At 42.0% G+C, this 17861-nt stretch overlaps 1 protein-coding gene across 1 annotated transcript in view; it reads right to left on the minus strand.

The window, feature by feature from the left end:
• Positions 1-12674, minus strand: part of s100p (S100 calcium binding protein P) — a 40021-nt gene extending 27347 nt beyond the window's left edge. Inside the window, exon 1 of the mRNA XM_070882306.1 lies at positions 12603-12674. Coding sequence (XP_070738407.1) covers positions 12603-12655 — 53 coding nt within the window. The 5' untranslated portion in view covers positions 12656-12674. The remainder of the gene's footprint in view (positions 1-12602) is intronic.
• Positions 12675-17861: the final 5187 nt, after the last annotated feature.

Consider the following 17861-nt stretch of genomic DNA (forward strand, 5'->3'; position numbering starts at 1 on the left):
CAGTAGAGTGGATAAGGGAGAACCAGTTGATGTGGTATATTTGGACTTTCAGAAGGCGTTCGACAAGGTCCCACACAAGAGATTGATGTGCAAAGTTAGAGCACATGGGATTGGGGGTAGTGTACTGACATGGATTGAGAACTGGTTGTCAGACAGGAAGCAAAGAGTAGGAGTAAATGGGTACTTTTCAGAATGGCAGGCAGTGACTAGTGGGGTACCGCAAGGTTCTGTGCTGGGGCCCCAGCTGTTTACACTGTACATTAATGATTTAGATGAGGGGATTAAATGTAGTATCTCCAAATTTGCGGATGACACTAAGTTGGGTGGCAGTGTGAGCTGCGAGGAGGATGCTGTGAGGCTGCAGAGCGACTTGGATAGGTTAGGTGAGTGGGCAAATGCATGGCAGATGAAGTATAATGTGGATAAATGTGAGGTTATCCACTTTGGTGGTAAAAACAGAGAGACAGACTATTATCTGAATGGTGACAGATTAGGAAAAGGGGAGGTGCAAAGAGACCTGGGTGTCATGGTACATCAGTCATTGAAGGTTGGCATGCAGGTGCAGCAGGCGGTTAAGAAAGCAAATGGCATGTTGGCCTTCATAGCAAGGGGATTTGAGTACAGGGGCAGGGAGGTGTTGCTACAGTTGTACAGGGCATTGGTGAGGCCACACCTGGAGTATTGTGTACAGTTTTGGTCTCCTAACCTGAGGAAGGACATTCTTGCTATTGAGGGAGTGCAGCGAAGGTTCACCAGACTGATTCCCGGGATGGCGGGACTGACCTATCAAGAAAGACTGGATCAACTGGGCTTGTATTCACTGGAGTTCAGAAGAATGAGAGGGGACCTCATAGAAACATATAAAATTCTGACGGGGTTAGACAGGTTAGATGCAGGAAGAATGTTCCCAATGTTGGGGAAGTCCAGAACCAGGGGTCACAGTCTAAGGATAAGGGGTAAGCCATTTAGGACCGAGATGCGGAGGAACTTCTTCACCCAGAGAGTGGTGAACCTGTGGAATTCTCTACCACAGAAAGTTGTTGAGGCCAATTCACTAAATATATTCAAAAAGGAGTTAGATGAGGTCCTTACTGCTAGGGGGATCAAGGGGTATGGCGAGAAAGCAGGAATGGGGTACTGAAGTTGAATGTTCAGCCATGAACTCATTGAATGGCGGTGCAGGCTAGAAGGGCCGAATGGCCTACTCCTGCACCTATTTTCTATGTTTTCTATGTAAAAGTGTAAAATCTAGCCCCAAGTGATTTGAGTATGGAGGACTAGGAAGCACTGTCCAGTTTTTCATTCTACAAGGTTGCCATGAAAAGTACGATTCCATTTTTTAAACATCACTGTTTATTGTTTACATTATTTCTTAAGAAATATTTTCTAAAATAAGCCACCACATCACTGGATTTTATAAATGAGTGATTGCGAAAACTATCCTGTGCAGTTATTGAAAGTTAATCAAAAAGAGAAAATGTACTTCCATTATCAACAGGTTTTTAGAAGACTTGCAGGAATATATTTTCTGTGAGGTATATGATATATGCGTGTAGAATACATGCAGACTTACAATGCTTAAGTCACGAGGCACTTGCCCCTGGGAAGATAAAGCACTCTTTCTAATTTTCAGACTTGTTTACTGACAACAGAGTCATTAAAATATAATGAAAAACATTTCTGGAAATCAATCATGGTAATGATTTTGAAACAGGTTTTTACCTAGGTCTGCATCTGGGTATCTGGATTTAGATGCACTCTCAATGATGGAAATAAACGCATTTTGAATTATCTTTTACATCTGCAGCAAGTTCCAAACATCCCAGCTTGCCCTAAGGGTCACTGTGCTCATGGTGCTTCTATGGATTAATACAGATCCAAACATGGGGAGAAGATATGTGCCCCAGCAATAATGGGGCCTACCCACTGAGAGAATCTGCATCAGTTTAGTGTGCTCTCTTTAATCATTAGTGGTACCTGGGTTCATGTAAAGATGGTTAAATGGGGCTGGCATCACTTCAATTCTGGAGGTTTGGTTTGCATCGGATGGTGGGTACGCATATAGAAAGGGCACCCATACATCTTGGCACTTTCCTAGGTCCAGGTGCATTATCTGTATCACTTGTTGTGCTAGGCAGATATCCCACAGGTTTTCCAAATTTGATTTTAACTTGGGGCATGAATCAGGTGTGCAGCAAGCCCCCATGATATTTTGGGTGGCGGTGTGAGCTGTGAGGAGGACGCTAAGAGGCTGCAGAGTGACTTGGACAGGGTAGGCGAATGGGCAAATACATGGCAGATGCAGTATAATGTGGATAAATGTGAGGTTATCCACTTTGGGGGCAAAAACAGGAAGGCAGAATATTATCTGAATGGCGGCAGATTAGGAAAAGAGGAAGTGCATCGAGACCTGGGTGTCATGGTTCATCAGTCCTTGAAAGTTGGCATGCAGGTACAGCAGGCGGTGAAGAAGGCAAATGGTATGTTGGCCTTCATAGCAAGGGGATTTGAGTATAGGAGCAGGAAAGTCTTACTGCAGTTGTACAGGGCCTAGGTGAGGCCCCACCTGGAATATTGTGTTCAGTTTTGGTCTCCTAATCTGAGGAAGGACATTCTTGCTATTGAGGGAGTGCAGCGAAGGTTCACCAGACTGATTCCAGGGATGGCTGGACTGACATATGAAGAGAGACTGGATCAACTGGGCCTTTATACATTGGAGTTTAGAAGGATGAGAGGGGATCTCATAGAAACATATAAAATTCTGACGAGACTGGACAGGTTAGATGTGGGAAGAATGTTTCCGATGTTGGGGAAGTCCAGAACCAGGGGACACAGTCTTAGGATAAGGGGCAGGCCATTTAGGACTGAGATGAGGAGAAACTTCTTCACTCAGAGAGTTGTTAACCTGTGGAATTCCCTGCCGCAGAGAGTTATTGATGCCAGTTCATTGGATATATTCAAGAAGGAGTTAGATATGGCCCTTACGACTAAAAAGATCAAGGGGTATGGAGAGAAAGCAGGAAAGGGTTACTGAAGGAATGATCAGCCATGATCTTATTGAATGGTGATGCAGGCTCGAAGGGCCAAATGGCCTACTCCTGCACCTATTTTCTATGTTTCTATGTTTCACCGTAGGCCTAGGCCATTTTAACTCCCAGGCTTCATGTTAATATGATTGACGGGCTGCCCACCTGATTGCATGGCAAATTGGGAAGCCTGTCCACATGATGGGCACAATTTCTGATGCAATCCTGAGTCCTACATAAAACAGAAATGCACCTCTTAAAGCAAGATCGAAATCTAAATATTTTAATTATTACGCAATAAAAATACAGATCAAGATTACTGACACTTACTGCAAAAGGGCTGTAGGGCAATGTTACATTCTGGCTTAGAATTTCCTTCAGGGTTCTACTGATCGGCCACATTAAATTGGTGGAAACCCCATTTATGTGTCTATCCACCGGAAATCGATTTTCTGTCAATCTTATGCTGAGGTTACTTGGCTAATTGGGAGAACAACAGAGGAAGTTCCTGGCGACTGCGCTTATGTTTCTTTTAAGGTGCAATTAACCAACCTTTGACCTTTAAGATCAGCTTCTTATTCTTCTGGTGAATGAGAAGTGACCTCAAAAAGATCATCTGTAGACTTACAAGTGAGCTCAAGCTTTCCAAATCCCTCGATATCCAGTGCATCTAAGCCATTTCTATCAGTGACGAATCGATGCAACTGACATTGTGAAAATGGCTATTCATAATTGATGCCATCCAGGATCAATTACCTTTGTCTGTGGCTTTTGGAGGCTTTCCATAGGCCTCAATGGAACTCATACCAGCCCTCAGCTGGGGAGAGTTTTTATGAGGTCTTGCTGGGGCGTGAGAGTGGAATTCTCGAATAGCCCAGGAACTTCCCCAGTCACATCTCATTAATGTAAGTAGGCAGGCAGAAACATAGAAACATAGAAACATAGAAAATAGGTGCAGGAGTAGGCCATTCGGCCCTTCTAGCCTGCACCGCCATTCAATGAGTTCATGGCTGAACATTCAACTTCAGTACCCCATTCCTGCTTTCTCGCCATACCCCTTGATCCCCCTAGTAGTAAGGACCTCATCTAACTCCTTTTTGAATATATTTAGTGAATTGGCCTCAACAACTTTCTGTGGTAGAGAATTCCACAGGTTCACCACTCTCTGGGTGAAGAAGTTCCTCCGCATCTCGGTCCTAAATGGCTTACCCCTTATCCTTAGACTGTGACCTCTGGTTCTGGACTTCCCCAACATTGGGAACATTCTTCCTGCATCTAACCTGTCTAACCCCGTCAGAATTTTAAATGTTTCTATGAGGTCCCCTCTCATTCTTCTGAACTCCAGTGAATAGAAGCCCAGTTGATCCAGTCTTTCTTGATAGGTCAGTCCCGCCATCCCGGGAATCAGTCTGGTGAACCTTCGCTGCACTCCCTCAATAGCAAGAATGTCCTTCCTCAGGTTAGGAGACCAAAACTGTACACAATACTCCAGGTGTGGCCTCACCAAGGCCCTGTACAACTGTAGCAACACCTCCCTGCCCCTGTACTCAAATCCCCTTGCTATGAAGGCCAACATGCCATTTGCTTTCTTAACCGCCTGCTGCACCTGCATGCCAACCTTCAATGACTGATGTACCATGACACCCAGGTCTCTTTGCACCTCCCCTTTTCCTAATCTGTCACCATTCAGATAATAGTCTGTCTCTCTGTTTTTACCACCAAAGTGGATAACCTCACATTTATCCACATTATACTTCATCTGCCATGCATTTGCCCACTCACCTAACCTATCCAAGTCGCTCTGCAGCCTCACAGCATCCTCCTCGCAGCTCACACTGCCACCCAACTTAGTGTCATCCGCAAATTTGGAGATACTACATTTAATCCCCTCATCTAAATCATTAATGTACAGTGTAAACAGCTGGGGCCCCAGCACAGAACCTTGCGGTACCCCACTAGTCACTGCCTGCCATTCTGAAAAGTACCCATTTACTCCTACTCTTTGCTTCCTGTCTGACAACCAGTTCTCAATCCATGTCAGTACACTACCCCCAATCCCATGTGCTCTAACTTTGCACATCAATCTCTTGTGTGGGACCTTGTCGAACGCCTTCTGAAAGTCCAAATATACCACATCAACTGGTTCTCCCTTATCCACTCTACTGGAAACATCCTCAAAAAATTCCAGAAGATTTGTCAAGCATGATTTCCCTTTCACAAATCCATGCTGACTTGGACCTATCATGTCACCTCTTTCCAAATGCACTGCTATGACATCCTTAATAATTGATTCCATCATTTTACCCACTACCGATGTCAGGCTGACCGGTCTATAATTCCCTGTTTTCTCTCTCCCTCCTTTTTTAAAAAGTGGGGTTACATTGGCTACCCTCCACTCCATAGGAACTGATCCAGAGTCAATGGAATGTTGGAAAATGACTGTCAACGCATCCACTATTTCCAAGGCCACCTCCTTAAGTACTCTGGGATGCAGTCCATCAGGCAGAAGATTTGCTCCCCCGACCAAAATTAAAAGTGTAAGTTAAATAGGGGAGCATGACCCAGCGAACCATGCAGCTCCCCTGCATATGGTACTATTGCTTTCTACCCTCTCTGTCCCAATAAAGGTCAGGCCCAATGGGAGCAATTTTAACATTGAGGATTGGGTGGATTTAGGTGCAGGTGGGAAATTAAATTTGTCAAAAATGTCAGTACATCCGGATGCCGGCTCCAATGTACTACCATTAGGCTTAACGTGGGCGCGGTCAGCTGTATTTGCGAAACCCCTCTGTGGAGGCGGATTAGCGATTTGAATATTAAATGAGTGTATTGCAACAATATTTTAACCAGCATTTAAATTTAACGGGGCATGCACAGATTTTCTGACACCAAGGCAAGAAGAGAACGACAATTCATGGAGCTCAATAAAAGTCATGCACACAACACCAGTAAATTAAAAAAAAATGTAACCAGCCTAAATATAGACAATACAGGAAAAGAGAGCATAGGAAAGAATAAAGTAAGGGAGGACATTGATGGCAAGGGAATAAATATAGAACAGGAGTCTATAAAGATGATTAAACATAAAATGAGAGAAAATCCTATTAAAAACTAGTTAAACTGTCTGTAAAGCAATGCACAGAGTGTCCATAATAAAACAGGGGAGCTGGAGGCAATCATGCATTGTGAGGAACCAGACATAGTAGGGATTACTGAGACATGGATACAGAAAAATCAGAACTGGGAATTAAACATTGCAGGGTATAACATATTTAGAAAAGATAGAGAGAGAAAAATGGAAGGTGGAGTTATTAAGGATAACATAATAGCAGTAGAAAAAAGTGACACAGCCATCAGCAAGACAAAAATAGAATCCATATGGATAGAGATAAAAGATAATAAAGGATCAATCACACTAATAGGCATAGTCTACAGACCCTATAATAGTGGAAGGGAGGTGGAGGAAGAAATATGCAGACAAATTAGGGAAATGAGTAAAAAACATAGAATAATAATCATGGGGGATTTCAACTATCCCGACATTAATTAGACAGAAGAGGTAGTAAAGGGGATAAGGGAATGGAATTCCTGCAATATGTACAGGACTTCTTTCTAACACAATATGTAAAAAGCCCAACAAGGGAGGATTCGCTATTGGATCTAGTAATGGGGAATGAACCAGAGCAGATAAGAGAATAAGAGAAGTAAAAGTAGGGGAATATCTGGGCAATAATGACCATAATATAATACACTTTAAGTTGATAATTGAGAAGGACAGAAATATGATGAAAACCAGGTAAATAGATTGGAGGAAAGCTGATTTTGAGGGGCTGGGAATAGAATTTGGGAAAATAAAATGGGCAACAATATATTGGCAAACAATGATGTAGAACAGCAATGGGAAACATTGAAAATGGTGTTCAACAGAGTGCAGGAAAAATATATTCCGCGAAAAGGAAAGAACAAATTAAACACTAATGAGACCCCATGGGTGAACAAAGCCATAAGGGAACAATTGAGGTTAAGGAAAGAGGCATACATTAAATACACACACAGCAGGGGAGTGCATGATAAGGGAGAATATGAAGAGATTAGGAGAGAAGTCCAAAAAACAATTAGGAAGGCAAAGAGGAACTGTGAAATTAAATTATCAAGGATCATAAAACAAAATAGTAAAATATTTTACAGTCATATCAATGAAAAGAGGAAGGTTGGGATGGGAATAGGACCATTCAGGGATTTAATTAGAGGACTTTAAACTAATTAGTGGGGAGGGGGAGGATCCAGGTGAGCAAAAATTTTAAAAGTCAAAGAATAAGGAGAAGGCAATAGAGCAGGGTAGCACAAGGGGAAATGAAAACCAGAGCATGCGAGCAAGGGACAGAATGTATAAACATAAAAGTGAATCAGAAAGTGGGATCAAAGCAGGTAAAAATGGTAAAAAAAAACAAATTCAAAAGCTCTTTATCTGAATGCACGTAACATTCTTAACAAAATAGATGAGTTGATGGCACAAATAGATACAAATGGGTATGATCTGATAGCCATTACAGAGACGTGGGTGCAAGGAGACCAGGACTGGGAACTAAATATTCAGGGGTATTTGACAATTCAGAAGGACAGACAAAAAGGAAAAGGACGTGGGGTAGCACTGTTAATAAAGGATGAGATCAGTGCGTTAGTGAGAAACGATATTGGCTCAGAAGATCAAGATGTTGAATCAGTTTGGATGGAGCTAAGGAATAATAAGGGGGAAAAGTCACTGGTGGGTGTAGTCTATAGGCCCCCTTATAGTAGTTACACTGTTGGAAGGAGTATAAATTAAGAAATAATGGAGGCTTGTAAAAAAGGAACAGCAATAAGCATGGGCGATTTTAAACTTCATGTTGATTGGACAAAGCAAATTGGCCAGGATAGCCTTGAGGAAGAGTTCATAGAGTGTATCCGGGATAGTTTCCTTGAACAGTACATTGCAGAACCAACCAGGGATCAGGCTAAATTCGATCTGGTATTGTGTAATGGAACAGGATTAATAAATGATCTCCTAGTAAAGGAATGAGTGACCATAACATGGTTGAATTTCAAATTCAGTTGGAGGGTGAGAAAGTTGGATCTCAAGCCAGTGTCCTAAGCTTAAATAAAGGAGACTACAAAGGTATGAAGGTAGAGTTGGCTAAAGTGGACTGGGAAAATAGATTAAAGTATGGGACAGTTGATGAGCAGTGGCAGACATTTAAGGAGATATTTCATAACTTGCAACAAAAATATATCCCAATGAGAAGGAAGGACAAAAGGAGAAGGGTAACCATCTGTGGCTAACTAAGGAAATAAGGGATGGTATCAAATTGAAAACAAGGGCATACAATGCGGCCAAGACTAGTGGGAGGCCAGAGGATTGGGAAACTTTTAAAAGCCAGCAAAGAACGACTAAAAAAAATTATAAAGAGAGGAAAGATAGATTATGAAAGTAAACTAGCACAAAATATAAAAACAGATAATAAGAGTTTCTACAGGTACATAAAAAGGAAAAGAGTGGCTAAAGTAAATGTTGGTCCCCTAGAGGATGAGACTGGGGAATTAATAGTGGAGAACAGGGAAATGGCAGAGACGTTGAATAAATATTTTGTATCGATCTTCAAGGTAGAAGACACTAAAAACATCCCAATAGTGGATAATCAAGGGGCTATAGGGAGGGAAGAACATAATACAATCACTATCACTAATGAAGTAGTACTCAGTAAAATATTGGGACTAAAGGCGGACAAGTCCCCTGGACCTGATGGCATACATTCTAGAGTCTTAAAAGAAGTGGCTGCAGTGACAGTAGATGCATTGGTTGTAATCTACCAAAATTCCTTGGATTCTGAGGCGGTCCCAGCGGTTTGGAAAACCGCAAATGTAATGCCCCCATTTAAAAAAGGAGGCAGACAAAAAGCAGGAAATTATAGACCAGTTAGCTTAACATCTGTCATTGGGAAAATGCTGGAGTCCATTATTAAGGAAGTATTTGGAAAAGCATCATTCAATCAAGCAGCGTCAGCATGGTTTTATGAAAGGGAAATCATGTTTGACAAATTTGCTGGAGTTCTTTGAGGATGTAACAAGCAAGGTGGATAAGGAGGAACCAGTGGATGTGGTGTATTTGGATTTCCAGAAGGTTATATAAGGTGCCACATAAAAGGTTACTGCACAAGATAAAAGTTCACGGGGTTGGGGGTAATATATTAGCATGGATAGAGGATTGGCTGGCTAACAGAAAACAGAGAGTCATGATAAATGGGTAATTTTCCGGTTGGCAAACAGTGACTAGTGGGATGCCGCAAGGATTGGTGGTGGGGCCTCAACTATTTACAATCTATATTAACGACTTGGATGAAAGGATAGAGTGTAATGTAACAAAGTTTGCTGATGATACAAAGATGGGTGGGTAAGCAAATTTTGAAGAGGACATAAAAAATCTGCAAAGGGATATAGACAGGCTAAGTGAGTGGGCAAAAATTTGGCAGATGGAGTATAATGTGAGAAAATGTGAGGTTATCCACTTTGGCAGAAAAAATAGAAAAGGAAATTAGAATTTAAATGGAGAAAAATTGCAAAGTGCTACAGTACAGAGGGACCTGGGAGTCCTTGTGCATGAAACAGAAAAAGTTAGTATGCAGGTACAGAAAGTAATCAGGAAGGCAAATGGAATGTTGGCCTTTATTGCAAGGGGGATAGAGTATAAAAGCAGAGAAGTCCTGCTGCAACTGTACAGGGTATTAGTGAGGCCACACCTAGAGTACTACGTACAGTTTTGATCTCCGTATTTAAGGAAGGATATACTTGCATTGGAGGTTGTTCAAAGAAGTTTCATTCGGTTGATTCCGGAGATGAGGGAGTTGACTTATGAAGATAGGTTGAGTAGGTTGGGCCTATACTCATTGGAGTTCAGAAGAATGAAGGTGATCTAATCGAAACAAATAAGATAATGAGGGATCTCGACAAGGTGATGCAGAGAGGATATTTCCACTCATAGGGGAAGCTAAAACTAGGGGACATAGTCTCAGAATAATTGTCCGCCCATTTAAAACTGAGATGAGGAGGAATTTCTTCTCTCAGAGGGTTGTAAATATATGAACTTCTCTGCCCCAGAGAGCTGTGGACGCTGGGTCGTTGAATATATTTAAGGCGGAGATAGACAGATTTTTGAGTGATAAGGGAATAAAGGGTTATGGGGCACAGGCAGGGAAATGGAGTTTAGTCCATGATCAGATCAGCCATGATCTTATTAAATGGCAGAGCAGGCTCGAGGGGCCACATGACCTACTCCTGCTCCTATTTCTTATGTTCTTATGTTCTTATAGACAGGAGAATACACAGGTAATGATAGCGAGATGGCAGAAATATTAAATAATTATTTCACTTCAATATTTACCAGGGAGATAGAATAAATGGACATGACATTGAATGATGAGATTAGTTAAATAAACTAATCAAACTCAAAACGGTTAAAACCCCTGGACCGGATGGATTGCATTCACGCATTTTAAAAGAATCTAGGGATTCTTTTGCACATTTACACAGAAACAGAAATGTACAACATGTAACTAGAATATAAAACTCGAATTACAAAATATTTAAACTGCTCCAAAAACAATAAATAATCCAAGTCTTTGTAGGTCTTTCCCAAATCTTCTGATTCTCTAATGAATTGTTAAATGGCAAAGACCTTGTTGGATCAGCTTGTACTTGACACTTGGCTGCAGCAGAAACTATTACTGACTTATATGAGCTGGAAGTTTTCATACAGAATGGGAGAAATTGGGGTCCGGCTCCACTAACGACTTCCGCTAAATCCCGCGGGAGTTTAGTGGAGGTGTTAACCAGTAGTGCGCCGCTGTACTGCGCCGGCGACGACAACGGCATCACCTTGCGCAGCGACCCATTTTTGGCCCGGAGCAAAGATTCGGTATCACCCCCTGAAGATGCACCGGACGATGCCAGCGACAGCTTCAGGGGGCGTGTACATGGCGCCTCATGGCAAGCGCATAAATAAAAAATCGCCCGACTTACCTGTTGCCTCCTTGAGTGCCTGTTTAAGGTGTGACTGAGTTCTTCCTTCATGACATGCACCTCCATGCTGCAAGGGTTTTGTTTTAAAGCATTCTTTAGTAGTTAAATTGTTAGGCCAGGAAATTCCTTGGAGCTGCTCCCGCTCCACCAGCATTACTGCACTGGAAATATATCAATTTCTACCCCACCATCTCTAATACAATTCCTCTGTCCTTTCCTCATATTCTTAATTTTCAAATCCTTATTCAATACATTTTTAAATTATGTTATAACGTCTGACATTGATGACTTCTTGTTGTAAAGCATTTGATGCTCTAATAACCCTCTGTGTGAAAACATTTCTTCTAACTTTCTCCTTTGATTATCTAATGATGATCCTGAGTTCATGCCTCCTCAACTGCTCGTTCTTATTCAAATACTGCAATGTACATCTAAGCCATTGGGACAGGCAGGCTGGTCCTTTGTTTAATGTCCTCTCTGAAGGACTGCACCTGCGACTCTATTGATCCAAGACTCATGTGTCAGCCTCGTTTATGTGCTGAAGTTGAGCCCACAACCTTCTGATCCTGAGGGGAGAATATTACTAAAGGAGTCGACTGACACTGTCCAAATCCCACATGTGGCTAGTTGTAACCAATTGGATAAGGGCACACAACATAAAGAATAGATTTCCAGGTAGGCAAAAATCCCTGAAATCATTGAAGAAATAGCTGGATGCAGTGATGGGTGCCCTGTAGGTTTTTTTTTTAAACAGAAGAATGACCTCCCTCACCTAAATCAATCTTGTGATCTTCTGAACTGGTCATGTTAGCAGAGGTAAAATAACTAAATTAAACATTTGAGCATTTGAGATATCTTTATATTTTGCAGGATTGTGAAGGTTATGTGCAAAACGTTCATTATAAGAGAGCTACCTTACTCATGGTTTGTGGCATTGAATGGAGGAAGAAAAATATTTTCTTTTAATTCTGTGCTGATTACTTAGGTACGTCTTGTATTCAAGTCCATCGTGTATTACGAAACAAGAGATATGTTTAGAAAATACTTACAATTGTGTTTTATACTGTATTCGAGAATATGGTGTAAAAGTTGTTAAATGAATGTTTTGTTCGTCAGGTGTTAGTAAACCTCACCTTACAAATTCTAGTATAATACTGTCAAAGTAATGCTACTAAACAGTGAAGCTATGAACATGCAGCAGGCGATTACATATTCTTTACATTAAATGGTAAACCATCACTGAAAATAAACGAGATATGATTTTTACTTATTGCATGACTTTCCTGAGCAGAGCACATTTTCATCTCTTGAGGTTTTTCACTTGAGTTTCCCCACATCCTCCAACAGGATATTCAACCCAAAACACAGGTTTATGTGACTTCCTGTCAGTTCAGACGGTTGGAACCTGGCTCTAAATCTTTCAGAACTTAGAAGTTTATTTCAGCTAGCCACAAACTGATCAGAAACCCACAAACGTACCTTAGGAGAAGTCTATTCTAAGAATAAAAAAAGGTTGAATCTTACCCCAGTTTTTTTTGTGGCTCCTTGAGAAAGGCATTTGTTTCATCTCTCAGCATGGTATAACTTGTCTCTGGTTTCAACTTTGCTGCTTTAAAAATCTTCATACTGAAGGAAGGAAGGGTGGGCATAAGGGCATCATTCCAAGCTGAAACAAAAGCAGGAAGTTTTCTCAGTGCAGCTGTTAACGAACTGTTTCTGTGTAGTTATCGTCTAGCTGTTTTCAACCCTTGTTATATTATGTCTATGTTGAGTGACCATGATTCCACCCCCCCCCAAAAAAAACACACTTACACCAATATTCTTCACATTTACAAATGATAAACTATTGTGTATCAATTAAGTGTTGAGTTTCCAGTTGTCATATATTAAATTAAATTGCATATAGATCTTTCTTTAGTGTGAATGAAGTATTATATTAGATGACTTTAATTTACAGACCTGCTTTAATGTGTCACTGCTCTCCTTCACACCACATACAGAATGGTGTAATTGTGTATGAATGATAGCCTAGCTGGATCAGTATAAATGTTTTTATTAATTCATTTTTAGGATGTAGGCATTGCTAGCAAGGCTGGTGAAGAAAGCCCTGAGAAGGTGGTGGTGGGCATTCTTCTTATTCTTTGTACCGATTTGCTAGGCCACCTCAGAGAGCAGTTAAGAGTCAACCATATTGGTGTGGGACTGGAGTCACGTATAGGCCAGACTGAGTACAGGTGACAGGTTTCCTTCCCTAAAGGACATTAGTGAACCCAGTTGGGAATTTACGACAATCCGGCAGCTTTCATACACATCTTTACTGCGACCAACTTTTAATTTGCAGATTTTTTAAAACTGCATTAGAATTGTCAAACTGCCATGGTGGGATTTGAACTCACGTTCTCTGAATTATTAGTCCTGGTCTCTGGATTGCTCGTCCATTACCATGACAACTACACTACAAATACTGAAATCTTGGCTCACTTCCTGAGACTTCAACAAATTTGAATAACAATTTTCACATGGATTCCACTTGAGATCACTACTTGATAAATAATAATAATTGTGGAATACAATATCGATGTCTTGTGAATTCAGTAATTACTATTTTTAACACGTATCAATTGACATCAATATAATAAATGTTTGTTGTGCATTTTGTCTGGCTACATTACATAGAAACCATTTATTCGAAACTATTGTTTCCGGGTTAACTCCAGTAGGTGTCTCTGTTTCCATAAAATACAAATGCTATCGCTGCATCAGTGTCCAGAGAAGGTAGTTGTGACATACCATAAAATGAATCAAATTAGTTGCATGCCAGGTGAAAAAGTGGTGCCAATTAGAACGCCTTAGCTTATTTTCTTTATATGCTTTATAATTTTGTGATAGTTTGAATGTTTTAATTTTATGAAAAACTATATTTTGATGTTTATAAGCATAACCCATAGTTTAAAAGAAATATGGTGCTAATAGGTCAATGTTTATAAAAAACCCAAAGATGTTTGATAAATATATAAAGAGCAAGAGCCTGGCCTATTAAAGGAATCGGGGGCCTGTACGCTATGCCCTGGGCAGATTCACGTTCAACAGTTCTGCCTGTGAAAGGCGGCATTCTATTTACAGTACTTGCCGGGTTTGAGTCCTGGGAGTGAGTCATCATCTGCTTGGGGCTGCAGCTTGAGGTCATGAACGCCTGGCTGATGCTGATGGCCTTCTGCAGAGTGACGGTGGTTTCGGTAGACAGTAGCCTGTGAAGAAGGGCCTCATGACCGCTGCCAATTACGAAGACGTCCCGCAATGCGTTGGCGAGGGATGCGCCGAATTCACATGGTCCTGCCAGCCTCCTGAGGTTGGCAGCGTACTTCGCGATGTCCTGGCCCTCGGGGCGGCGGTGTGTATAAAATCGATGACTGGCCGTGAGGATGCTCTCCTTCGGTTTGAGTTGGTCCCGACATAGCACTTTCAGATCCTCGTATGACTTGGTCGTTGTTTTCTCTGGTGCAAGCAAGTCTCTGATGAGGCCGTAGACTGCGGGCCCACAACTGGTCAACAGAATAGCTCTGCGCTTATCTGCCAGCATGGCCAGAGCATCGCCTACCAGGTCGTTTGCTACAAAATATTGGTCGAGCCGCTCCGTAAACGCTTCCCAACCTTCACCCTCTGAGAATTTTTCTAATGCGTCAACGTTAGTCATTTTTGCGTGAAAGTTCGTCATCTCGTTGCCAGTTGTTATGTCTTTAATACTCTCATGAATGACTCCACGAGGTCTAGTATTGTACTTGAGCTGTTGTGACCTTAGTCCCATTTATTGTAACTCCAGAGTGAGGCACAAGCATGGTGGGTAGCCTTTTATACTGGGCCCTGCACGCCTATACAGGTGACCCTCAGGTCTCCCACTGCAGTGCCCTCTGGTGGCACACCTTATATGACTATACAGTTAGTATACATGGTCTACATACATGACAGACTCCAACTTGTCCACGTCCGGTTTTGACAGCAGCGGGATGGGAGGGAGGGTAACCAACCTGTTTGCAGGAGGCAGGTCGCTCATTTAAATATTTTAATGGCACTGTGTGCCTCAGATTTGTACTCTGTTCCAGCTTTAATGGTTTCCGTCCGGGTTTCCAGGCCTTGGGAAACCCGAAAGCTGCAGGGAGGCTTGGAGTGTTGGATGAGTGCCTTTACAGCACTGCTTGTGGGCCTGGAGTAGCAGGAATGTCCTCCCATGTCCTCTTCATGCTCTCTGCAATGTCCTCCAAGGCCCGCGATCTCCTCCCACCCCTCCCCCACCAACATGTCCTCCAAAGGCCCTCCACGATATTCTCCACTTCTCCCCCTATCTACCCAGCCCTCCTTTACGCTCCCAGGATGCGGCCTAGAGATGCAGGCCTACCCTCTGACAGCCAGCAGGTTCTGCTGTTAAATTCAGCAGGACCTATGGTAAAACTCGTTCTTCCTGGTTTTCCGGCCACAAAACTGCCCATACCCTCCCTCCCCGCTATCTCTCTGCTTCCCTGGATCATTTCAGGTCGTTAACCTTTAATTACATATTAATTTTGAAAACTGTAAGGCATTAAATAGCAATGAACATGCCAATACCATGGCACATTACCTGTGTAATAAGCACTTGAGTAGGATTTTTCCTGCCTGAATAGGTGACTGTAAAAGCTACATTTAATTTATTATGTTAAAGTTTTTCACATTATAGTACTTTGCTAAAGTTAAGGAAGTGATGACCTTGCACATTACCACATTTCACAATGGTAAAACATAGGCCAAAGTGTGCTACATGTAGAAAAGCAGGAATTGCATCCTGCTTTCTCTCAAATTGCCGGCTGTTCAGTGCCAATGCAGAAACATTAATTGCCAGATTTTATTGGCAATTTAATGTAAGAAATATGTGAAAGAGGAAATGCCAGGACAGAGCCTAAAGTAATATTGTTGGCAGAGGAACAGAGTATTCCTAACTTACAAATTGGATATATAAAATATACACGTTCTTTCCCACCAAAAAGACTTCCTGTCTGTTGATTTAATATTCACTCTTCTTTAAAGTCAGACTTCCACCTTGCAAAAAGCTTCTTTTTCCGTAACAGTAATAACTTACAGCTGTGTTTTATCTCTTGCTTTGAGAATTTTGTCTGTACCCTACTTCATGTTATACCCCGCATTATTATATGCAAAATACTGTACAGAAGATTTAACTTCTTTAAGTATTGATCATAAATTGCAACTAAATCCCTGCAGCACAAATGAGAAAAGTGCACTTCATTTGCTACAAAAATTGGTGCAAGTTTATGCTTTTCCCATGTGGTTCGAAAGCACTAGAAAATCATTCTTGACATTAATCTTGATGACAGCTTTCCAGGCTGAAGTTGACCACTTCATGTTATTTAATTGAACAAAGTGTATCTGACTAGGGAAAATCCAATTTGACAGCGTTTTGTCATTTACTCTCTACTGATTATTTAGTCTTGACATTTTTTTCGCAATTTGCCTTCCAGGAATCGATCAGTCCATACCTATATGTCTTTCTCCTACTCAAAATCCAAAGTTTTGGTAATCATTTTCATTTTGATCTCCCAACTGTATTTTCCAAATGGCAATATACAGCATGTGCACAACAGGCAGAAGCACTACACACTTGAATTCTCCTTTGTAGGAGGACTCTCGGACTCTCCTTCTGCTGGACAAAATGGCGCACAACATAAGGGAAAGGAGTAAGGGAGGGGCGGGGGAGAGGGCTGACCAGGCAACATCATGAACCTGTCTGAACAAGCACTGGAACTCAGTGCCCCCTCCAGAGCTGACAGAATAGGAGATTTTGAGGCTGGGGGCTTATCTGAACAGAATCTCTGACAATTCCTTGCACCCCTTCATGAACCTCAGAAAAAAAACATTATCAGGCAGCTTGATTACATCAAGCTGCATTGTCATGCTTGTCATCTGCTACTGCCTAACCTCCCAAGACCATCCATCTTGTCCCTTTTCTCTTTATTCTAGGTTCATCTCAGAAGCAACAACCATAAATGAGGGGACCTCAGAGGAGGAGAATCCTTCTGAGAAGGCACTGTCAAATGTTGCATCACTCCTAAGCACCAGCACAGAGGCTATCACCTGACTAGGTTAGAGAGTGTATTAGAGAGATCGAGAGGTCTGCACATGGTGAAGCACTCTGTACTGGCAAGGAACAGGAGGTGTTGATGGCAGGGATAGCTACAGAAATAGCTCGATGGAGAGTGAGGTTTGCTCCTAGTTCTGTTGAGGTCAGAGATGCTGACTTTTGGGACCCAGGAATGAGAAGGAAATTTCTTGTGTCACACAAGCAGTTTTATCAGGTACTGGAGGACGTGCCAAGGAGTTTCACCACCATGGTTCAAAGTGTGGAGGAGTCCACTTCCAGCCTCTCCCAGGGCATCAGCACTCTGCAGTATATCTTGGAGAGTGTGGCCACCTCCAGGGATGCTACAACCAGGCCTTCACAACAGGAACTACTGTTCCAGCTTTTGCACCTTAGGTAGAAACTCAAATGGCTGCTATATAGACTCTGGACTTCACCTTGGAGAGAAAGATGTCCACCTTGGACAGATTGGTGGATCGAGGCTTTCAAGAAGTCATTCATCTTCGGCAGTCTGCCCTCCCGCTGATCAGTGGAAGTCATTAGTCCGAAGAGAGTGAAACTGGCACTATAGAAGTGACACAAGTTTCCCTCTCAGGATGTCAGAAGGTCTTCTCCCTCGCCATCCCCTCAGCCAATACCAACCACAGTGCCAGAAAGCCAGC

The sequence above is a fragment of the Pristiophorus japonicus genome, chromosome 6, assembly GCF_044704955.1.
Source record: "Pristiophorus japonicus isolate sPriJap1 chromosome 6, sPriJap1.hap1, whole genome shotgun sequence".
NCBI classification, from domain to species: Eukaryota; Metazoa; Chordata; class Chondrichthyes; family Pristiophoridae; genus Pristiophorus; species Pristiophorus japonicus.